At 44.3% G+C, this 25,313-nt stretch overlaps 1 protein-coding gene across 1 annotated transcript in view; it reads left to right on the forward strand.

Moving 5' to 3' along the window:
- LOC135873349 (disintegrin and metalloproteinase domain-containing protein 21-like) overlaps positions 1-25,313 on the forward strand; it is a 105,493-nt gene that overhangs the window by 68,906 nt on the left and 11,274 nt on the right. Inside the window, exons 4-5 of the mRNA XM_065397782.1 lie at positions 12,088-12,197; positions 23,200-23,277. Coding sequence (XP_065253854.1) covers positions 12,088-12,197; positions 23,200-23,277 — 188 coding nt within the window. The remainder of the gene's footprint in view (positions 1-12,087; positions 12,198-23,199; positions 23,278-25,313) is intronic.

Genomic DNA, 25,313 nt, shown 5'->3' on the forward strand with positions numbered 1-25,313 from the left:
AAGGATTGTTATTCTATAACACCAATCACTGAAATATCTAAACAGTCTCACTGTGCCCTACTTCCCCTGTTGGTGGATTCTACATGCTTCCTCAGCTCAGGAAGCAATAGAAGAGGTTTGGACTGGCTCCTAGCACACAAGACAGCTGACTTTGGGAACAGGTGGTTTGGAAAGTTGGGGTAGATATCTTCTTAAGTGGTATGAGTGTCTTCTTTGGCTACAGAAGGTGCTAAGTGAGAGCTAATGAGATGGGAAGCATTTTAAAGAGGAAAGAGTGCTGAGATACGCAGGAAGAATGTAGTCATTCTCAATATCTACTTTGGTGTGATAGGGTGGACTAGATCTGGAGGCCCCCTGCTGGAGGCCTTGTGGCCCTGCCTTTTCCTTCCCCAGAAAAGAGCAGAGAAGTCCTCCAGTCAGCCAATCAGAGGAGCTGCTGGAGTGACCAATCAGGGGCCAGAGTGCTATATAAATGGAAGCAGCAGAGGCAGAGCTGCCAGTTCCTTCTGGTAGGTCAAAGAGGGAGGACTGGGTGCCTGGAAGAGCAATAGAACCATGGACAGGTCAGTGCAGGCAGGCTGACCCCAGGGGACTGAACCCAGAATCTAGCCAGACTGGGGGAGGGCTGTGATGGGCCCTGCTGTTCTGGTTGAAGACTGAGCCCAGGGAGGGCTGCTGAAAGGACATCAATGGAAGGTACTGAGATGGGCCCCTGTTGGGCTCTTAGGCCTGGTCCACACTACCCCCCCACTTCGGACTAAGGTACGCAAATTCAGCTACGTTAATAACGTAGCTGAATTCGAAGTACCTTAGTCCGAACTTACCGCGGGTCCAGATGCTGCAGGCAGGCTCCCCCGTCGATGCTGCGTACTCCTCTCGCCGAGCTGGAGTACCGGCGTCGACGGCGAGCACTTCTGGGATCGATCCGGGATCGATTTATCGCGTCTAGACAAGACGCGATAAATTGATCCCAGAACATCGATTGCCTGCCGTCGGACCCGGAGGTAAGTGTAGACGTACCCTTAAAGAAGGCAGTACCTCTGGAGAGGAAACCTTGGTTTTATGTCCACATACCAGGGCCGTGAAAAAGAACTGGTGATTGTATAACCCAGAATGGGGGACTGTGTCTGACTGAAGGGCTGAGTCACTGAACACCCGCCCAAAGAACCATCAGCCGGGGAGGCACTCATGAGAAGCAAATGCAGCCCCATTGTAAGAACTGAAAGAAAAGCAGGCATACACCCAACCAGAAAGGGAGCACCTGTGAGATATGGGTGCCTTGGTCATAGTACAGGGGAGTCCAGTGTTAAAACATTTTATTCCAGGTACTTCCTAATCCCAAAGAAGGACTGAGATCTCTGTCTTATAATAGACCCAAAGAAACTCAATTCTTTGACCCTGGCTCAACCAGGCTATCTTCAATTATCTGAAACTCAAAAAAAAGAATCCTACTAAAAGTGGAAACTATATCAAATTACAAAGGATGAATATAAACAAAGAACACAAGTATGTAGGGAAATATTAGAAAGGCCAATACACAAAATGAGACTAAACTAGCTAGAGACAAAGGGTAATAGGAAAACATTTTACAACTACATAAGAAGCAAGAGGAAGATCAAGTAAAGGATAGGCCTGTTACTCAGTGAAGGGAGGGGTAAATAATAACAGAAAATATGGAACTGGTTGAAGTGCTAAATGACTTTTTTGATTCAGTTTTCATCAGAAAGGTTAGTAGCAATTGGATGTCCAACATAGTGAATACCAGGGAAAATGAGGTAGGATGAGAGGCTAAAATAGGGAAGGAAGAAGTTAAAAATTACTTGGACAAGTTAGATGTCTTCAAGTCATCAGGGCCTGATGAAAAACATCCTAGAGTACTCAAGGAGCAGACAGAGGCGATGTCTGAGCTATTACCGATTATCTTTGAAAACTCATGGAAGATGGGAGCGATTCCAGAGGACTGGAAAAGGGCAAATATGGTGCCCATCTATAGAAAGGAAAACAACAACCCAGGGAATTACAGACCAATCAGCTTAACTTCAGTCTCCAGAAAGATAATAGAGCAATTAATCAGGCAATCAGTTTGCAAACATCTAGAAGATAATAAGGGGATAAGTAATAGTCAGCATGGATTTGTCAAGAACAAATAGCCAACCCAACACATTAGCTTTCTTTGACAGAGTAACAAGCCTTCTGGCTGTGGGGGAGTGGTAGATGTGGTATATCTTGACTTTAGTAAGGCTTTTGTTACTGTCTTGCATGGCCTTTTCATAAACAAACTAGGGAAATTCAACCTAGATGGAACTACTATAAGGTCTCTGTGTATACATGATCAATGGTTCACAGTCAAGCTGGAAGGACATATCAAGTGGGATCCCGCAGGGATCAGTTCTGGGTGCTATTCAGTTCAATATCTTCATCAATTATTTAGATAATGGCATAAAGAGTACACTTACAAAGTTTGTGGATGACATCAAGCTAGGAGGGGTTGCAAATTCTTTGCTGGATGGGATTAAAATTTAAAAATGATCTGGACAAACTGGAGAAATGATCTGAAGGAAATAGGATGAAAATTCAATAAGGACAAATGCAAAGTACTCCACTTAGGAAGAAGCAATCAATCAATTGCACACATATAAAATGGGAAATGACTGCCTAGGAAGGGGGTACTGAAGAAAGGGATCTGGGGATCATAGTGGATCACAAGCTTAAGTGTTATAGCTTCAAATGGAAGAGAGTCAGACTACATAAAGAGTAGTAATGTAGCTACAACAATGGCTCCAGTTCATCATATTTTAGAATAACTGCTACAGCTGACAAGTATCAGGGGGTTGCCGTGTTAGTCTGTATCCACAAAAACAACAAGGAGTCCGGTGGCACCTTAAAGACTAACAGATATATTTGGCCATAAGTTTTCAGATGCATCTGAAGTGAGGTTTTTTACCCACGAAAGCTTATGCCCAAATATATCTGTTAGTCTTTATGGTGCCACCAGACTCCTTGTTGCTACAGCTGAAACTTTTAGACCTTTTTTATCAGCAATTAATGTCCATCTAGCAGCTATATTGGTATACGACTCTCTCATAGATAACAAGTCTGTATTCACACACAACATAGTTAAGACCTTCATGAAAGTGTTCAGTAAATCTTCCTACACGTTAAAGACCCTTATCCAGCATGGAACCTCCAGTAGCTAATGAAGCTTCCATTTGAGCCAATAGCAGAATGGTGTTTATTTTAACTCTCAGTTAAAACAGCCTTTATCATAGAATCATAGAAATGTAGGGCTGGAAGGGACCTTGAGAGATCATGAAGTCTAGCCCCCTGTGCTGAGTCAGGACCAAATAAACCTAGACCATCCCTGACAAGTGTTTGTCCAACCTGTTCTAAGAAAACCTCCAATGGGGATTCCAAAGCCTCACTTGGAAGCCTATTCCATAGCTTAACTAACCTTATAGTTGGAAAGTTTTTCCTCATATCTAATCTAAACTCCCTTTCTGCAGGAAGTGAGATAGCCATACCATCTGTGTAGTTACGGTGGGCTGCTCTGTGTTGAAGTACTCTAAATTCCTAAGGTACTAGCAGCATACTTAGTGTACAGCAACTTTGAAGCAAGTCCTGTAGGTGGTTCAGCAGCTAAGCCTTGTAGATGATAGCCCTGATAGGTCCCAGTAATCACTCAGCCCAATGGTTAAGTGAAAGGGTAATGTGCTAGGGCTGGCAGGGAAGGAAAAGTCTGCAAATATGCTAGGTATAAAGGCTTAAGAGTTACAGTTCAAAGTTCATAATAGAGGGTTCTTGTTTTGGGCCGTGGGGCAGTCCTATTGAAAATCAGGGTTCTTCAGGATAGTGCCTGGGGTGCCCTTTCCAGTCCAGTCCCTATTGAAGTGAATAGGCTCTTGCTGGTTTCCAAGCCATGCTCAGTTTCTCTCATTGGGGCCCTCTGCTCTGGCTTCCTGTCACTGCCCCATAAGTCCCATACACACTTGCTCCCAGCTGTAACATTCAGCAGTCACAGCCTGTTCCACAGGTGGCTCCGCATACAGTTCCTGGAGTTTCTTCTTTGCAGCTCCTGGTTTGTCATGTGGCTGCTGCTTTTTAAACAAACAGAGCCCAGCCCCTCCTGGTTCAGGACCTTTTCTCCTGCCCAGAGAAAAAGGAAATACAGTGTGAAGGGCTAATGGGGGTTGAAGTCTCTTGCTTAGCCAATCCATCACATCTGCTAGAAGAGAGTAAATTGCAGGCCGTCATGGTTGACCAACCATTCACTGTTTTTCATAAGGATAGAGGAGAGCTACATCTCCATCCCTAATGTGGTGACTGAGTTTTAATTTTATCTGTCAATTAACTCACTAGTATTTTTTTTCTAAGGCCACACCTGTGCAGGATAAAACACGCTTCTTATTGTAGGTGCCCAAAGATCTTTAGCTTATTATTTCAATAGGGCTAAATGATTCAGATAGTGCTGTAATCTATTCATTTCTATCCTGATAAAAAGAAACAAGTCCTCAGGTCTCCTACACGCTCAGAATTAGTTAAGCTGTACTTTCACGAGACCTACACTTTAGCATCAGACCCTATTCTGGATAGAATTCAGTCACATTCCACTAGGACCAAGGCAGCTTCAATGGTATGCCTTAGACATATTCCTTTTATACAGATCTGTAGTGTTGCAACTTTGAACTCTTTGCAAACATTTTACAAAACCCTATTCTTTGTATTTAGGATCCAGATTGGATGCACAATTTGGCAGGGCAGTACTTCAATCTCTCTCTGTTATAGGACCCATCTCCATCCAAAGGGAGTACTGCTTGTCCCACAAGGTGGAATATGCAGAGGACACTCGAAGAAGAAATGGAAGTTATCAACCTGTAGCCAGAATTCAAGTTGTACTCTGTATATTCACTCTCCACACTCAACCTTCCTCTTCTTTAGAGTCCTAAGTACAACCTGAAAATGGGAGGAAGTGGTGGAAGTCACTGAGGTGGGTGAAGTGCCATGCCCCCTGTTATAGCCTTGCTAGGGTGACCAGACAGCAAATGTGGAAAATCGGGACAGGGGGTGGGGGTAATAGGAGCCTATATAAGAAAAAGACCCCAAAATTGGGACTATCTCTATAAAAGCAGGACATCTGGTCACCCTAAGCCTTGCCCTCACAAAATTCAGGAACAGTGAGGGCAGGGGTGGGAGAGTATGTGAGAGTTCCAACCAGCACTGCTACCTAAAGGTTCCATCATCATATCTGCACTAGGGGTGCCTCCCATGAGTGTGAATATGCAGACTTCATTCCAAAGAACTCTGGTTACAGATGAATAACTTCAGTTTCCCCTTAACGCCTTGAAATGATTGGAGGAATGAATAGAATAAATTGTGTGCTTTATTTCTGTCTTGTCATTTACCTTGTGCTTCCCCCCACCTCCCCTTGCAGCAGCACATCTGGCCCCATTGAGTTGTTTCAAAGCAGTGAATACTAAAGGTGACCGGTGTGGCAACTGCGGTGGGGATGGACTTACTTACAATAAGTGTCAAGACAAGTAAGTTATATATATATATATATTGATGTCTCTGATCCACTGGAAAATGTACTAAGAAGAAACCACTGTAAAAAAACAAACAAAACCCCTTATTTTAAGTAGTGTCGGAAAATAAATCAGACAAGTGAGAGGAGATGCAGAGGGCATTTTACGAGCAGTACAGTTTGTTTAAACCCTTCATTTTCACCCCCACTGTGTTTAATAAGGCTTGATTTTTTTTTAAAGGTACTTATACATATTCTTCTGTGCAGGCCAGGAGGAGACAGAAGCAGCATTGGTACTAGCAATGTGACTCTTCCAAACCATAGCAATTATATTATGACTCCCTCTTACAAACTCCCTCATTTCCTAGCTCCCCTTCATCACTTAACCTGTGGCTTTTAAGGCCTTCTCTCCTAGATCAGACCAACCCTCTCATTAATCAAACAGGGGGAGGATGATCATAAGGCTGATTGAGGCTAATCAAGGATGATCCAGGGAACAAAGGCTCAAGCAGTCCCCAAACACACAGTCCCAACTGATCCTGTAACTTTAAGTAACCTGAAAGAGAGAGAGAGAGAGAGAGAGAGAGAAACAAGTAGTCAAACAAACTCACTAACCTCAAGATTAGTAGTCCTGAGCTGCCCCTGGGGTGCTTTTCTCTTGTTAAGTTAATAAGAGGTATTATTTTCCCAAATTACTGAGAGTCCAGAAAACAGGACTGCTAATATAAATGGGAATAGAAGGGCAATGAAGGGGTGACCTGTCTCCTCTCCATCCAACCCCACCACCTTTTCTCACACAAGGATCTGGGCTGGCAGTTTAGTTTAATAAGAAGTCAAGAAACTTTAATGAAAGTTTGTTTCATCAACACACAGCCCATTTGGGCTCCTTTCTTGGGGTAAGTGTCCAAAAACAAACTTAAAAACAGAATTTCCCCAGTCACTTACAGAATCCCAAAAATCTATCCCAGGTCATGCCTCTTACCTCAGAGCCTTGGCAAATGAAAAAGGTTCCTTCCCAGGGTCTCTCTTATCCATTTGACTCTCAGAAGCTGCAATCTGTCCATCCTTCCTCCCCAAGAAATGCTTCAGCTCTCTTATAGGGGATCAGCTGCTTGGGGTTCCTTCCTGTGCCAGGTGTCTTTGGTTGAGTTATTTAGCAAGACTGCTCCAGGCTTCAAGTCTCCTCATATTGGGTTTTTCCTCATATTGGGTTCTTCAAGTCTCCTGCAGGGCAGCTCTCTTGCTCCATCTCACTCCTTTTCTTTCTCACAATGGGCCAAAGAACTTTGTTTCAGGATAGGTGAGTTCTGTTGGTTATCAGGAATAACAGTTTATAATTGTTTACTATGCTCAATCTTAACTTAATCCTATGAACTCAAAGAAAGTATTGATATTATTTAGAAGAAGTCATTTGACGAGCTGTTTTAAGACAGGCCAAGTAATGAATGTTAAGAATCTTAAATCCAATTAAATCCCAACCTTTTCTGTTTACCAATAATTGATATTCTCTCCAGGAATTCTGTGTTCTCCAGGAATAAAGGGTCTAATCATTTGGTACATAACAGGAGAAACTGTTAACAAAAAGCATTTCAGTATCACAATAAAACCAGTTTTTTAATCTAATCTATTGACAGCATTCCAGTTAACTTCCTGTCACCAATCTATATTGAACTCTTCAGAAGGTTGCCCTTGGGTAGGTTTTCATGAGCTTTCTCTGGTGACAGCTTCTTTGTTCTTCTTATGTATCTGTAGCACTTTGTTTGTAGAGATAGACAGGATGAATTGATGGGTGTTATGTGTTGTAGCAGAGGCTGAGGGTGTTCATTGCAGAGTTTTTATACTCTTCTTCCTATTGTCGTGAAATTATAGGAAAATACACCTCTTTAAGTCTTGTCATCCTTTCACTGGCTCCATGCCTTCGAGGGCTGGTTTTAGTGACACCTGCAGCTTGTAAATATGCAGTCTGCTTAATGTCTATGCAATGAATGAAGAATTAATATGCTTCTAATTGTCTTTATTCTTCTGTGGCAGGAAAATCTCAGATAACTTGTAGAGTTTTAATTTTCTTTTTATCCTGTCTATTTTCTGAGATATTCCTTCAGTTATATTAGAATTCAACAGGAAATAAAATTCTGTTCTCAAAAAGTCCTAATTCTCCTGTTCTTTATGTTAAAGAGAGCTTGTAGCTTAAATAGTTATTAAAGAAATTGTTGATTCTTAATAATTTTGGAGAGATGATTCTTTTTGTCTTCCTGAGTTGGGTGAGGGAGTTGCTTATGTACTGTTAAATAATTAAGTAATCCCTCACCAATATAAATATTCTATACTTTAAATAGCTTCTTGTATTATTAATCAGTTTAGTAGTTTATAGTACTAAATTCCATTCTGGTACATATAACATTTGACATAGCAATGATATTAGGAAATTATATTAGAAGCTTTGCATTTAGGTAACATATTTACAAGTATGCATTTCATAGAGATGTTTGCCATTTCAACATGTAAGAAATAAACAAAAGGTTTATAACATTTCCAACTATATACATTTTTCTTAAAGGCTTTTCTTTGCGAAAAGAGAAGGGAAGGGTTCACTTTATGCTTAGAGAACACATCCCTACATTCCTCTGTGAAATATCCTGAGTAAAGAACATCCTCACATTGTGTTACATGACCAGGTTTTTCCTAAAATATCTTCTTTACAATGTTTGTTTTCTTGAGATAAGGATTTATATGTCTACTGAACGGGTATCTTATACCAGGCAGAAGTGCCCTGGTCTTGATAAGACACTGTTTTCATTTAGTTGCCTTTTAGACCAAATGGTGTTGCCAGTTGCTATTTTTAGAATTAAATCTCCTATCAAATATTCTATAGAAAGCACCCATCACAACAACCATATTTACATCTATATCCAAATAATTAGTATAAAGAAATTGGCATAGAAAGTTAAAGCAAAATAAAGTTCAAAATGGAGCTTTACTGAGTTTGTATATTCCCTCTTAGGAGTAATAAATATGGTCTGATCTCCCTGGACATTTGGGGACATATCCCCAAGATAACAGAAAGCAGAAGCCTCTTGGAATTCCTTTGATTAGCTTGAACATCTCATAACATAACTAACTAAAAACATAACATGCATTGTCCTATTCACCAAGCATCCTGGCTACAACATACATGTAGATGTATCTTAATATTCAGGAAAATTGCAAATAACTTTGTAATTAATTTATATTGTAAGAATAATTTAATAAATACCCATTTTTGTTTTGATATTGAGGTATTTCCACAGACCACTCTCTGAGCACATTCCCCTTGCCTGAGATTCTCCCAATCTTCACCCAGGTCTTGGGCATGGTGTGAACCAACCATGATTAAGGCTCTATGTTTGTCATAGCAGTCATGGAAGTCACGGATTCCGTGATCTCCATGACTTCTGCAGCAGCTGGTGTGCCTGGCCCGGGGGCCACCTGAGCAGCTTGGGCAGCCTCTGGGCCAGGTGCACCTGCCACTTCTGGGGCAGTCTCATGCCGCCACGCCGCCCAGCAGCAGAAGTTTGGGGGGGGGGCTGGGGTGCGGGGCAGTGCTTACCGGGGGAGCCCCCAGAAGGGTGACATGAACTCCCCTCCCTCAGCTCCTAGCTCCACGTGCTGCCTCTGCCCACAGGCACTGCACCCGCAGCTCCCATTGGCCACAGTTCCCAGCTAATGGGAGCTGCAGAACCGTGGCTTGGGGCGGAGCGGAGGCAGCACAGGGGTGGGCAAACTATGGCCCCCGGGCCGGATACGGCCCCTCAGGGCTTTGGATCCAGCCCGCGGGATTGCCACCCCGTGTCGCCGCTCCCGGATGTCCAACACTATGTCCCTGCGGCCCCTGGTGGGGGCGGGGCAGAGGGCTCAGTGCACTGCCCTTGCCTGCAGGCACTGCCCCCCGCAGCTCCCATTGGCTGGGAACAGGGAACCGCAGCCAATGGGAGCTTCGGGGGAGGTACCCACAGGCAAGTGCAGCGCGTGGAGCCCTCTTTCCCCCCTCCCGCCCCCAGGGGCTGCAGGGACGTGGTGCCAGCCACTTCCGGGAGCAGCGCGGGGCCAGGGCAGACAGAGAGGGAGCCTGCCCTGGCACCTGTGCGTGCCGCTGCCACCCCATAGCTGCTCCAGGTAAGTAGCGCCAGGCTAGAGCCCAAATCCCTCCTGCACCCCGCACCCCAACTCCCTGTCCTGAGCTCCCTGCCTGCATCCCAACCCCTTTCTGCACCTCTCCTGCACCCCAACCCCCTGCCCTGAGCCCCCTGCCACACCCCACGCCTCTCCTGCATCCCAACCCTCTGCCCTGAGCTCCCTGCCGCACCCCTCCTGCACCCCAACCTGCTTCCCTGAGCCCCCTCATGCACCCTGCACCCCTCCTCTGCCCTAATCCCTTGCCCTGAGCTCCTTCTTACACACTGCACTCCCTCCCGCATCCCAACCCCCTGCCCCGGCCCTGCATGCAATTTCCCCAGCCAGATGTGGCCCTCGGGCCAAAAAGTTTGCCCACCCCTGAGCTAGGAGCTGGGGTCGACGCTTCCCAGGAGCTGGGTAGGGAGCCTGCCCCAGCCCTGCCAACCCCCTCCCCAGCATCCACTGTGCCCCCTGGGCCGTCCTCCCCCAGCACCCACGGTGCACTCAGGGCCGCCCTCCCAAGCCACCCCTACCCCAAGTTTTAGTCAGGGGTATATAGTAAAAGTCATGGACAGGTCACGGGCCGTGAATTTTTGTTTACTGCCCGTGACATGTATATGACTAAAACATAGCCTTAACCATGATTCTTCAGTAGGTCTGACTGAGTTTGGCTCCTGCAGGTCTTTCCTTTGGGAGTTATGACCAATGGGTAATACAATGACCAGGCAGATGGTGCTGCTGCCACCACCACCTCTGTCGTCCTCCACTTCCTGCCAGCAGTAAAGATGAGTGACCTACTACACTGCACCTTCTCTGAGCTATGAGGAGCAGAAAGGGCTGAAGTGCTGGTTTGTAGCAAGCAGGGTCAGGATTGCAGGAGAAGTTGGCTGCTGTCCAAGACTGTAGGCTCTATTTCTTGAAAGACTCTTCAAACCCCTTCCTTTCTTCCCTGAAAACTTGCTTCCACCCCTTCTGCTTCCTCTTACCACACCATTAACCTCTGATTCCCCAGCTGGTCACCTAGTCCAAAAAGATCACATAGAATTATAGAAATGTAGGGCTGGAATGGACCTTGAGAGGTCATCTAGTCCACACACTCATGTTGATGCAGGGCCAAGTAAACCTAGACCATCCCTGAAAGGTGTTTGTGTAACTTGTTATTAAAGGCCTTCAATGACAGGGAATCTACAACCTTCCTTGGAAGCTTGTTCCAGTGCTTAACTGTCCTTATAGTATGAATGTTTTTTGTAATAGCTAACCTTAATCTCCCTTGCTGCAGAGTAAGCCCATTACTTCTTGTCCTACCTTCAGAGGTGGATCACTGTCCTATTTATAGCAGCCCTTAACATTTTGGAAGACTTCTTTCAGGGCTCCCACCCCATCCCATCCTACCCGACCCCCAATCTTCTCTTTCATTTTGTTGGTATCTTTTAGTCTGTGAGAGACAGTGGGAATTGCAGCCTCTGATGTAGATGGTTTGCAATGTCTCATGTGACTCAATAGGTCAATCAGAGATTTCCATGATCTTTGGCAGTTATTGCAAATGTATGTATCTTGGTTGGAAGCTGTTCTTCTCTTCTCAGCACTAAACATACCCAGTTACTTTAACTTATCCGCATAAGTCAGCTTTTTAAAAACCTTTTATCATTTTTATTGCTGTCCTTGGGACTCTTCAATTTGTCAATATCTTTTTTTAAAGTATGACTCCCAAAACTGGACACATACTCTAGGCAAGGCTTCACCAAGTCAAGCGGAAGAATTAATCCCATGTCTTAAATACAACTCTCTTGTTAATACACCCCAGAATATTAGCCTTTTTCACGCTGCACTATATTGTTTCCTACCATACTAAATTGATCCCTCAGATTTGAAACAGGACAACCATGATAGAGCCAGTGAGAACTCCAATAGAAATGAGAAAACTACCAGTTTTCATCCATACATACCAGAGCACTTTACAGAGGGTAGGAGGGCTGGTGGTAGAACAGTAGACTTACAGTATAGGATCCAAATTCAGGACACAAACTCAATTCCTTATTCCTAGGCATCAGGCTAGGAGTACTGCAGAAGCAGCCTTTGACATTGCTGTGCTGTCACCTCTGTACCTTGCTGCTGCAACATTGAGCTCCTGATTGCCACGAATGGCTGTGTTCAGTTCAGAATGATCAGTAATTGTGCTGGAACATTACTGGGATTAACAAGTCACACAGAGAATGGGTGTTGGAAAAGATTTATGGGAGAGACTTTGCTTCTTCCATAGTAAGACATACCTCAACTCTCACACAGAGTTCTTCAAATCTTGTATAAATTTTTAAGCAACTGTTCTTATTTTTTTTCTTTCAGCGATGTCTTGTGTGGAAGACTGCAGTGTGTTAATGTTAAAAAAATACCTCAGATGAAAAGTCTTGGGTCCATAGTTCAAACCCCAGTTGATGATATCTTGTGTTGGGGTACAGAATTTAATAGTGGGAGAGACACGGTGGATGTTGGCTCAGTGGGAGATGGCACCGCATGTGGTGATAACAAGGTACTGTAGTAAGTATAGTTAGATTTGTGAATGGAGTGGAATAGAGGTTAAATGGAGAGGAAGGCCTTGAACTCCTCTTCCCCACTCCAGGTTTCCTTCCCTTCTCTTACTTGAAAAACCTTGGAGATACCTATAAGCACAGCCTGTTCTCACCCAGAAGCAGCTGAAGAAGACCAGCTTAACTCTTTACAAGGATCAGCAGATGTTCTATTCCCTTTTGTGTGGTGGATGGAAAAATGGTAAGTAGGGGTCAGTGTCACAATCCTGAGGTTCTCTGCGCTTTTGACAATTCCACCTCAGGGCCTAAATACTTTTAAAAATCTGTCCCTAGATGTCTTCTTCCCTCCTGAAGTTGCTAAGCTATCTAAATCCATCTTCATTTGCTCAGTATATGCTAAAGCATGACTAAAAAGACAATACTCTTCAGGAAGAATGTTTTCCCAAAAAAGTTGATCTTGCAACATACTCTGAGTATAGTTAGACTTGAATTAAGCCTTCTCTGCCTGGGTATCTATCTGGGTTTGAACTACAAATCTAGATACAAAATCCTCAAGTGTTAAAATAGTGGTTAAAACATGCCTATCTCATAGAGCTGGAAGGGACCCTGCAAGGTCATTGAGTCCAGCCCCCTGCTTTCATTAGCAGGACTAAGTACTGATTTTGCCCAGGTCCCTAAGTGGCCCCCTCAAGGATTGAACTCATAACCCTGGGTTTAGCAGGCTAATACTCAAACCACTGAGCTATCCCTCCCCCAATTTAGGGTCTATTTCAGGAGTGGGCAAACTACAGCCCGCGGGCCACATCCGGCCCATCAAACCATTTAATCCGGCCCTCAGCTCCCGCCGGTGAGCAGGGTTGGGATTTGCCCTGCTCTGGCACTCCAGCCGGGGAGCGGGGTCGGGGGCTTGCCCCGCTCCACACAGCTCCCAGGAAGCAGCCAGCATGACCCCCCTCCGGCTCAAACCCTCCCGCCCCCAGCTCCTCTGTAGAACACGGAGGTGTCGCCAGGTGGCTTTGCGCACCGCCTCGTCCACAGGCGCCACCCCCGCAGCTCCCATTGGTCACAGTTCCTGGCCAACGGGAGCTGTAGGGGTGGTGCCTGCGGACAGGGCGGCGCGCAGAGCCGCCTGGCTGTGCCTCAAAGCCAGAGGGGGACATGCTTCAGGGAGCTGCTTGCGGTAAGTGTCGCCTGGAGCCTGCACCCCTTAGCCTCCCCCCCATTATCCAATCCCCTATCACAGCCCTGATATCCCTTCTGCCCTCTGAACCCCTCGATCCCAGCACAGAGCCCTCTCTTGTACCCCAAAGTCTGCACCCCCAGCCAGAGCCCTCACACCCCTCCCCATATCCCAACCCTGATCCCCCTACTGCCCTCCGAACCCCTCAGTCTCAGCCTGGAGCCCCCTCCTGTACCCCAAACCCCTCATCCCCCCCAAACCCTCGCCCCCGTACCCCAACCTGGAGCCCCCTCCCACTCCCTGAACTCCTCATTTCTGGCTCTACCCCAGAGCCCGTACCCCCAGCCGGAGTCCTCATCCCCTCCTGCACCTCTACCCCCAATTTTGTGAGCATTCATGGCCCGCTATACAATTTCCATATCCCAGTGTGGCCCTTGGCCCAAAAAGTTTGCCCACCCCCTGGTCTATTTGTTCCATCACATGTAAAGATACAACTGATGGGATGACTAGGCACCATGTTATTCTTCCATTGGGTGGGTATACAGAAGTTTATCCATCTAATTAGCTTCTTATATGTCCACTGTCACTGTATTTTTATTTTGATACCTGAGACTATCTGCACAATCCAGTCTCCTAGATGCATAGTACTCGTTTTCTCAGGTTAAGTAAGTAAATCAATTTATTCATGTCTGAATATTGGTGACATCATAGGAGAATTTTCTGAAGCCTTCAAGATCCATTGTAGCTGTATTTTAAAAGTGCTTTAAAGTCTGCCTTAAAAATGGGAAAAGACCCTGGAAATTTAAAAATAACATAATTTTTTCTTCAGATAGTGGCCCTGTGGGTCCTCCACTTCAGGTGCACCCCATGTGCCTTTGATCAGAGATTTTTCAGTACCAGTACTTGTTTGGCCCACACATGTGTTGCAGACATCATGCCCCATACTGAGGGTTTATAGAGTTGTGCGAGCAAACCAATCTCAATTCCTTTTTAGCCATCTCGGCTTGAGATGGAGCTTCTAGCAAGCACATTTCTAGTGTTGTCCAAAGCTTAGCTTTAGCATCTTCTAGAGTTTAGTTTAGTGTAGTGTAGTTATTTATTTCTATTCTAAGTAATATATCCTAATTATTTTTTTACTTCATTTGAGGGTTATTTTTTCCAGTCCTTCTCCCCTGTCTTCCCCTCCTCCCTACTGACGAGTTTCCACTTGGAAATTGTAACCAGGATATTCCAGGATTCAAGCACTGCCTCACCTGCTGGGAATCTATCCTGGACAGTGGCGGGCATTCCTGGTACATTTTCTGTCTGTGGGACATTGACATCCCACAAAAGTGCAATATTTGTTCAACTTTTCAGAGCACAGCTAGAAAAAAAACAGGGAGATTAGGCTCAGGCTCCTTATGTTGGAACACTTCCTTTTGCCCTACCTTGGATCCAGGCTAAGATACCAGCCCCATACATCAATCTCTTATGAGCAAGTGTAGTTCCCCATTAACATCCACACCTCGTTGTCCCAGACCTTCATGACAAAAGACATCAGAAGGTACTGGGAAGGCCCCTAAGAAGAGGAGTTCTAGTTCTCCTCATAAAGACCCTATTTGAAAAAAGCCTCTGTCTCTTCAGAAATCAACCGCATCAGATATCTCATGTCCTGGACTGGGTACTGCTGAGGTTCCAGGCTTCTAAGGTACTGGGAGCCCTTCTAAGACTCCAAGCGCTTCAAAAAGCCATGGTACTAAGCATACCTCGGTACCGCCTAAGCATAACTATACTAGCAGAGACTCTAAACGCTCTGCTTACAGAAAGACTGTATTGACAGACCTTCCTGTACTACTTTTGGTACCTAGACAAGCGACCCAGACTCCTTCAGTACTGCCGTAGTCTAATCAGGCATCTCGCGATACTTCGCTACCTCCAAAGCAGTTGATCTGTTCTATAGTGACAACTTCCACCAGGCGGGATCTGTCAAAGCAGGCTCCACCATCATGAATCTCACTCATTCTCTGTGCAAATCCATCTGGTACCATAGAAGTTTAAATATTCAAGAGACTTGATTGTCTCAGACAAGCTGGAGTCTCCCTCTTAATGGGTGTCAAATGCCTGTTGGTACCGAGATCAACAGGGTCACTGGGATTGGATCTTTCCACAGTACCATCTGCTTCTCCAGTACTACCCGAGCTAGGCAGACCTCCTCCTCTAGATGATGTTGAGATTCCCTCTCTTCCGATTCCCAAATTTCTGTGCAAGGTTCCCCTATCTGCCAACATAGGACCAACCTCCCTGACACCATTATGGAAAGAGAGGACCTAGAGACAAGACAACCCTTCTTGTTGGTATAAGCAGCATTAGCTGCCACCTCCTATGCCTTATGGATCCCCTCTGTGGCCATGCTGGGACCCTTGAGCCACCTATTGACAACAGTTTTCAAGAGCCCCAAGTCTTTCTTGTGGTGACCATGGGGGAGATGGTCTCTTGCTCCATCTCTTCTTCCTCAACAAGCTCAACTGAAGGAGATGAGCAAGAGGCAAGAGCAAACAAGAAAGTCACTCCACAAACAAATAACATCTTTTCTCCAAATGAGGCCATAATACCTCGCCCACCTTTTCTGGCTGACAAAATCTTGACAGAAATCAAGAGCTGATGAAACAAATTGCTGATTTGCCACAGATACCATTAAAGGAGGTCCAAGAGTTGAAGCATAAGTTTTAGACATTCTTCATTTGACTGCCTCACCTCGAGGGACTTTCCCAGTAAATGATGCTTTACCAAAACCCTCCAAGACCATCTGGCAGACCCTGGCAACGGTACCACCTACATGTAAAGGCTCCAAAAAAAAAAGCATTACATTTCAGCCAAAAAATCTGAACTTTTATTTTCTCACCCTTCACCTAACTCCTTAGTTATCAAGGCCATCAATGAACATGGCAGACAATACCACACTAAACCAACACCATATGATCAGGAATAAAAATGCCTCAACCTGTTTGGCCGTAAGACTTACTCATCCGTGACGCTGCAGTTTAGGATCATGGACCACTAAAATTTGATGGTGAAGAATAACAACATCAACTATACTGAGTTAAACAGCTTTATTGAGCACCTTCCTGTGTAACATCCTGAATAGTTTTAGGCCATCATAGCTGACGATTAGCTCTTATAGCAAGAACTTCATTATAAGCTTCCTTAGATGCAGCTGCTTTTGCAGCTCGTTCCTTTTCTATTGCAGTTGTCCTGCACTGAGCACCAAAATACTGTGGAAGACCTTTCCTTTGAGACTGCAGGGGATGTGAGGGAGGGGCCCACACCTGACCATTCTTTTTAGGTGACAAATCTGAGGAACTGTCCTGGACTGAGGTGTCAATAGAGGAGGTTTTGGAAAAAATTGATGAACACTAATAAGTCATCAGGACCAGATGGCATTAACCCAGGAGTTCTGAAGGAACTTAACACACTTAGTACTTCAGCAATTTCATATTTATGTAACATGTCATTTAAAGCAGCTTATGTGGGAGATGACTGGATGATAGCTAAATGTGACACCAATTTTAAAAAAATACTCCAGTGGCTATCCTGGCAATTACAGGCCGGTAAGCCTAACTTCAGTACCAGGCAAACTGGTTGAAACTATAGTAAAGAACAGAATGATCAGACACAGAGATGAACACAATTTTGGGGGGAAGAGTCAACACGGCTTTTGTAAAGGGAAATCATGCCTCACCAATCTATTAGAATTCTTTGAGGTCAACAAACATATGGACAAGGATACAGTGGATATATTGTATTTGGACTTTCAGTAGCCTTTGACAAGGTGCCTCACCAAAGGCACTTAAGCAAAGTAAGGAGTCATGGGGTAAGAGGGAAAAATCTCTCATGGATTAGTAGCTGGTTAAAAGACAGGAAACCAGGGTAAGAATAAATTGTCAGTTTTCAGAATGGAGACAGGTAAGTAGCAATGTTCCCCAGAGTGCTGTGTGCTGCCCCAGCCCTGTGCAGACAGCTGCCACAGCACAACTTGAGCGAACTGCCCAATGACCACAAGATCTGTTAAGGGACAAAGGCACCTGGCCAGGTTTATTGTTGATGAAGCATGGTACTAGTATCCCACAGACTCTACCGGACCACTAATATATATATGCCCGGAACAATGGACCAGCTCAGTGAACAGCAGGACTTTCCATTCCTCCCTAGGCCAGACAAAGATACTCCCTCTGAGATACATCTTTATACCCCTATACAAACAAATTAATACTCCCCCTCTGACATAGTTACTGCCCCCTGACGTGGCTAGTTATCACTCATTACCTTTTACATGTTGGTTTGATCAAAACATCTCTATTCCATACTGTCATCCTGACTTTCTCTTTTAGGAGGAGTCAGTATGTTCCTGTTATACTTGGGGAGTGTTTTTGTACCATCCTTCATATAGGGATGTTCTGGTACCACTTGATATTGGGATGTGTTTGCGTAATTACACTGTGACTAGCACTTCTTAGGAATGCGTATTTCTGCAATATCAGCCCTGTTCTTGCCAGATTCTGTGAGCAGGTCCTGCTTCATACCAGGCCTCTAATATAAGGGCTTATGTCTCAGACTCTCTTCCTACTACACCTATCTGTACTTTATCAACATCCATCCTCTCCTCTTTACTAGGATGTAGAGAATCCCCCTTAATAGATTCTCAATTATGGGATGTCTTTGTCTGTACTGTGTGCTCCTCCGAACCTGTCGGCTTTTCCCCCAGCCCCTAGTTTAAAAGTTCCTCTACAACCTTGATCATTTTAAATGCCAGCAATTCGGATCAGTTTTGGGTTAGGTGGAGCCCATCTTTTCTGGATAGGCTCCTACTTTCCCCAAAGATTCCCTAGTTCCTAATAAACCTAAATCCCTGCTCCCTATACCATCATCTCATCCATGTATTGACATCCTTCCATTCTGCCTGTCTAACTGACCCTGCATGTGGAACTGGAAGCATTTCAGAGAATGCTACCATGGAGGTCCTGGACTTCAATCTCTTACCTAGCATCCTAAATTTGGCCTCCAGACCCTCTTTCCTCCTTTCTGTATGTTATTAATACCTACATGAACCACGACCACCAGCTCTACCCCAGCACTATACATAAGTCTGTCTAGATGTCTCAAGAAATCCACAGCCTTCACAACCAGCAGGCATTTCACCATATGGTTCTCCCAGTCATCACAAAGCCAACTATCTATGTTTCTAATGATTGAATCCCCCATTATTATTACCTGTCTCTTCCTAAATAACTGAGATTCCCTCCCGAGAGGTATCCTCAGTGCTAGAGGATACCATGATCTAAAAAGAGGGTCCCAACTACGGGATCATTTCCCTCTGCTCCAGTTTGATGTTCTCCTTCCCCAAGACTTTCATCCTCCTCAGCAGCACAAAGGCTGTCAGACTGGAGCTGGGATCACTCTACAGTGTCCTAGAAAGTCTCATTTGTGTACTTCTGTCTCCCTTTACTCCTCCAGTTCAGCCACTCTGGTTTCAAGAGCTCATACTCAGTCTCTGAGGGCCATGAGCTCTTTGCACCGGATGCACACACACATGCTACCTGCCCACAAGGTAATCCTACATGCTGTTTTCAGTGCAATCAACTGGATAGCCCCAACTCTGCAGCTGGACTTCTGCATGCATTCTTTTTACTCCTGCAACTTTTTTATTTTTGGGGTTTTTGTTTTGTTTTGACTCAGAAGACACCAGGAACAACAATCTCAGCAGGCACTTATTCCATAATTTCAAATGGGAGCTGGATTTACAGAACCTCAGTCACATTTTTCTGACGATAGGGTTTCTAAAGGTGGACCTTTTTGCCACAGCCACCAACAGGAAGTGCAATATATTCTTCTTGAGAGGAGGGCTGGGTCCTCACTCCTTGGGGGATGCGTTCCTCATTCCTTGGATGAAGGGGTTTCTCTATGGAACTCCTCCAATACTGTTGATCTTGAGAGTATTGAACAAAGTCAAACATGACGATGTCAGGGCCATCATTTTAGTTGTCCCAGTGTGTCTAAGACAAGTCTGGTACCCTTACCTGATTCACCTTGCCTCTTTTCTGGTGTTGTCTTCTGGCCATTCCCCACCTGTTGTTTTAGGACTCCAGTCGGACTTTTTCATCCCATTCTGGGAATTCTTCATCTCAGAACTTGGTTACTGAATGGTTCTCGGAGATAGAGACTTCCTGTTCTGCAGAGGTAAAACAGGTACTGTTAAACCGTATGAAGTTGTCTACCCAAAACACTTATCTTCAGAATTCAGCACTGGTTTATCTGGTGACAGTTTTCACGTGTTCACAATTTCCTCTATGCTGTTCTTGACTACCATTTAGAATTGAAAAAGTCAGGACTCTCCATGAGTTCTGTCAAGGATCACTTGGTGGCAATAGTTGCCTTTCATTCCTCTGTTGAGGGATTTTCAGTGTTTGCTCACCCCACAACAGCAAGATTCATTAAGATGCTGATGAACCTTTTTCCACTGATTAGAGAGCCCACCCTTGTATGTGATCTAAACTTGGTCCTTATTTGTTACATGGAATCCCCCTTTGAGACACTTGCCACCTGTCCCCATCTTCACCTGGCCATGAAAATGACTTTCAGGACGGTATCACTTCTGCATGAAGAGTCGGGGAACTAAGGGTGTTATGGGACATCCACCCCATGATGGCCAAGCAAGCGCTGGGTGGGCCCAGGTGGGCCTATGCTACTAATTAGGCTACAAGCAAGAGAGTTAATTGATGAGGAACAGGCTCCCTTGGACAGGACAGGACAGGCTTCTAGAAAGCCAAGTAGCTGGCTAGAGAGGAGCATGGCAGCTAGGGAAGGGCAATCACTCCCTGAAAAGAGGGAAGGAGTGTTTGTGGCTGCAGGATGGCAAGCTGCACAGACTTCCTGAGAGGCGAGAGTAGAGAAGATGAACCCAGAGGGGGAGCCAGTTAGGTAGGAAAAAGCTCAGGGAAACAGCAGTAAGGTCACAGGCAGTACAGGCCTAGGCTGCATGTAATAGGGTCCCTGTGATGGAACCCAGCATAGAGGGTGGGCTTGGGTACCCATACCAGACACTGGGTAGTGGTTCAGGGCACTGGAGACGCCTGCCAGACAGCTTGTCCGTAAAGACTGTGATTTTCCCCAGAAAGGGAGGGACTTAGTAACCTGGATGGAGTACCAAGCCACGGACCTGAAGCGGCAGCACCGAGAGCGAGAGAGGACACATGTGGAGAGAAGACGGGCAGAGAGACTGCTGAGGAGGATGCAGCTGAGAGACTGAGCTAATCTCCAGAGCGACGAACAGGAGGTGCCACGAGCAGAGAGGGAACACTGTCACTGGGGGGCTCTAATTGCAGTTCCTCCCAGTACAGTATTCTTCAGGAAGAAAGTTTCATTACAACCATATCCCAAGTTTCTCCCAAAATTATCGTCTGAATTCCATATTAATTAGATTATTCAGCTTCCAGTCTCCTTCCTGAAACCACACCAGACCAGGGAGGAAATTATTGGATGTCAGAAGGGCATTAGCCTTCTGTCTGAACAAAACAACCCTTTTGAAAGTCTCCCAGACTGTTTCATTTACAGACAGATTCAGGGAATCCACAGTCTCCATTCAAAGACTCTCAAGGTGGATCTCTTCTGAGGTGTTAGCCCATTCTGCAAGATTCCAGTCTACTTCTAGAGCGCTCTTGAATGATGCTCTAGTGGCTGAAATTTGTAGGGCAGCAGCCAACACTAAACCTTGGCTCATGCAGTCAGATCCCATATGGTGGTTGACAATCAAGTTGTGTCTTCAGTGTTGGACTCCAATCCAAAGCTCTTTCCAGGGATAGTGCTCAGGAATCTGTAAATTCAAGCATCCTCAGGGACACTACTGAAAGGAGAGGTTACTACCTTGTGCAGTAACTGCAGTTCTTTCAGATATGTTTCCCTATGGGTGCTCCGTTATCCTCCTTCCTTCCCCTTTGCTTCAGAGTTTCATCTTGTTGGACTTCATGGTAGAGAAGGAACTGAGGGAAATTCACTAGCACAGCTCTATATATCCTCAGTACAGGGCATGAGGAAGTCTGGAGCACATGAGTGGGCCAAATGGTTACTGCTACCGAATATGTCCAATCAGAGGCGCATGGATGCGTGCACAACTGACATGGAGTACCCATAGAGATGCAGCTCTTGAAAAACTGCAGTTACTGCACAAAGCGAGTGACCTCTCCTTCTGCACAGCACCTTTAACTTCTGAACTGGTAACTTTTCTCCCCAATAGCATCAAATAGAATCTGTATTTTGATGCCGGATCCACCCTTTTCCCTCTCAGCTCAGTTTACCACCATCATCCTAGGAATTTCAGGTTGATGCCCCATCTGACCCAGTTGTTACTCAGCTCTTTGCTCTCACCTCCCCATATGATCTTTAACCATGGATCGATTTGTAAATAGGGCCCTACCAAATTAACAGCCATGAAAAATGCGTCACGGACCATGAAATCTGGTCTCCCCTGTGAAATCTGGTCTTTTGTGTGCTTTTACCCTATACTATACCAATTTCATGGGAGAGACCAGAGTTTCTCAAACTGGGGGACCTGATCCAAGAGGAAGTTGTAGTTGTAAGAGTGTCAATACCATATGAGGCCATCTTTACTTCTGCACTGCTGCTGGCAGCAACTCTGCCTTTAGAGATGGGCTCACAGCCAGCAGCCACTACTCTCTGGCCATCCAGCTCTGAAGGCAGCGCCGCCACCTGCAGCAGCACAGAAGTAAGGATAGCAGTACAACAACCATAACTACAATAACCTTGCGGAACCCCCTCCCCCCCATAACTCCTTTTTTTGGGTCAGGACCCCTATAATTACAAAAACATGAAATTTCAGTTTTAAATCGCTGAAATCATGAAATTTACTATTTTAAAAATCTTATGACCATGAAATTGACTAAAGTGGACCATGAATTTGGTAGGGTCCTATTTATAAAGCACAAATCATAATCCTAAATGTCCATTTGATACTCTAGAGACTCTCTTTTGTGCAGCTGCTCATTGGGAATCTCCCCAGCAATAATTTTCCTTAATCCTTCAAAAGGCAGAGGATATAAAATAACAGACTAGTTTTCTACCAAGTAATGCTGAAAATACTGGCCAAAAATGATTAAATCTGACCAGGTAACAGGTGAAGGTAAGGAATTTTAAATGCAATGCAATGAATAAAAGGTGAGACAGTAAAGGAATACAAAGGAGGAGGAGGGTTACATGGTCAGAAAATTGAGCTAGGATGATAATTTTGAATTGATGGAAAGCAATGGGGAGATGCTAGAAAAAAGTATGTTGCAGTAGTCTAGAGGCTATAGATGACTTTTAGCTGTTACCATGTATGGCTGCTCCTTAAAACTCAATTCATACATTCATCCAGCATTACTCTCTTAACTTGGTAGCTGATGCCTGTTTCAAGAAAGCAATAGTGCAAGGCTTTACACTAAGAATACTTAAATGAGAAATGCTATTTGCCAGAGACTGACTCTTTGAGTAGATTGTCCACATAGTTTCACCCTTTCCACTTCTTCAGTGTCTCTGATATGGATTCTGAAGAAGTGGAAGTAACTCTGTTCTGCAAATGAGCACATGCATGACCTTAATGCTTCCTATTTTCTAGAGGGTTTTGATTATGGTGCCAAGATCACGCTGTGCTAAGAAACTCTGTAAAAAAAGTTATTTAGCATTAACCTTTCTTTTTGATCTGTAGTGTGGTTTCCACATTGAATAACCAGTCAGAATACAGGCTTTCCTAATGCCATTCTATTATCTAATGTATATTTATTTGTGAACTTTTACAGATATGTATAAACAGGACATGTGTCAATATAACAATTCTGGATTACGATTGTAATTACACAAAATGCAGTAACAGAGGGGTAAGTAGTAAAGATTTTAACATCCTCAGAATTTCAGAGTATAATACGTAGAACACTGAACGTAGTCTCTTAGCAGTGATGCTTCACATTAGACTTAAGATTATTTTAGTCAGATCTTGAAAAGCAGTAATTAAAGTATTTTGAAGGCAGTATCTTATCAACTGTACATCATTTGATGAAAAGCCCCATATGACACATGATACAGTCAGATCTGCAAAATAGCCAGATCTCATGCCATTTTGGATTTTATTGCTAAAAAATTATTTCTATATGTTGCACTTACATATAGAAGTCAGCTGGGAAGTCAGTGCAGAACAAGAAACTTGGGTGTTACAGTCTCATAGCACAAGATAAAGGTTTCCTGGGGTCTTCAAGAATAGCCCTATGTGGAGTACTTTACACTAATGCATCTTGGCGCTAACACGGATAGGATTTAGAGGGTTCCACACTTCATTGCTTCTGTAGGCCGAGTTCACTGCTTGCACAGTCTTGCATCCCTCTGTTAGAGAGTGAACTGCCACATAGGGGGAGTGGGGAAAAAAACACAAGTAACTGACTCCAATTAAGTAGTCCCCTCAGAGGCTAATGGGGAGGGGAGGGTTCTGGACCTATATAAGTAAGACCCAGATCATTCCAAGGAGGGAGAGAAAGGTGTGGTGACACTCTAAAAGACTGGAATGCTGAAGCAGTACTGTTGGAAATAATTTTCCTAGTACATTTACTAAGGTTTACCATGACTTAGCTTGTACACAAGTATTCCTTTATTAGTCGAAAGGCCTCTTGGTGTTGATTATATTCAAAATACAAATACCAGTATATTATATTTTATTGACAATACAATTATAAGCATTGCACAAATATGAACAATAGGATCAGGCTTGGGATAAACCTTTCTATCTTGGTGTCGGAGAATAACAGAGTTCTCACTTTTTGTTTGGGTACAGCAAGTCAGATACTTTATTTTCTCAAGCAATTGCGTAGAGGGAGAGAGCTAAACAGGTCTCTCAACAGGTAAACAATTACAGCAAGCATTTATACCTTTTGTTACAGACAATAATGAGCAACAGCTGCATTTTGTTTATACATAGGTCATTCTGATATCTTGTTTTGCTCACTAATGTAGACTCTTAGTCTACATTCCATATTATCTACACATTATCTACACAAGGTCGCAACAACTTCTCACACAGTTCTTTCCCACTTGCCTCACACATTCCTCGCTTCTACAAATCTCGCGTTATTAGGGTTACAGTTAGCCTGACTCTTGCTAACGAACTGTCATACATTGCATCCCCTTCCTGTCAGTTCTTTCTCTGCTTCCACATTGGCATGACTGCAGAGGAATAAGAAAAAAACGTGACAAAGGAACCCCTAACATTTTGCCTTTTATAACATTATAATAAGCAAGTGATGTCATTGCTGGTTATCAGACCTTAGCTAAAGCCTGATGAGTCAGTTTATGGCTGAACCCTGTCCTCTGGACTGGTTGAGACAAGATTAATGGTTGGACCCCCCCCTCTCTTCCAGGTTTTCTTCTTTTCTTATTTTACTGTATTTCTCCCTAGCTACTGGATTAAGCAGTTCTTTATAATAAGAACTGCGTACTTAAGAACTTAAGGAAGCGTATACAATCAATTATTTACTGCACCTGGTACCCAATTAACCATGTTTTCTTTATTTTTAAAGAATTATTTACTGCATCTGAACCCAAACCTTACAGAAGATAATGCTGGTATTTCAAGGATCAGTATAAATTTAACACAAACATCCTTTCTTCTCATTTCACCCTCTCCACTTCTCATTCTTTTTGGTCACATGTTTTGGGCTTATCACTTGCACTAACATCCAAACTCAATTTAAAATCATAATTTACAAGGTCTATATTCCTACAAGTACGTAGGGGAAAACAGCTCCAGAAACGGTCAGGAGAAGAGAAAAACACTGATGTGGGAAAACACTAAATACTCATATACGCCTTTTTAAGTATAAGTACATTAATGATTATCTGCCAAACTCCCTGGTCCAGGTGAGAATCC

Source organism: Emys orbicularis, chromosome 1 (genome assembly GCF_028017835.1).
Source record: "Emys orbicularis isolate rEmyOrb1 chromosome 1, rEmyOrb1.hap1, whole genome shotgun sequence".
Taxonomy (NCBI): domain Eukaryota; kingdom Metazoa; phylum Chordata; order Testudines; family Emydidae; genus Emys; species Emys orbicularis.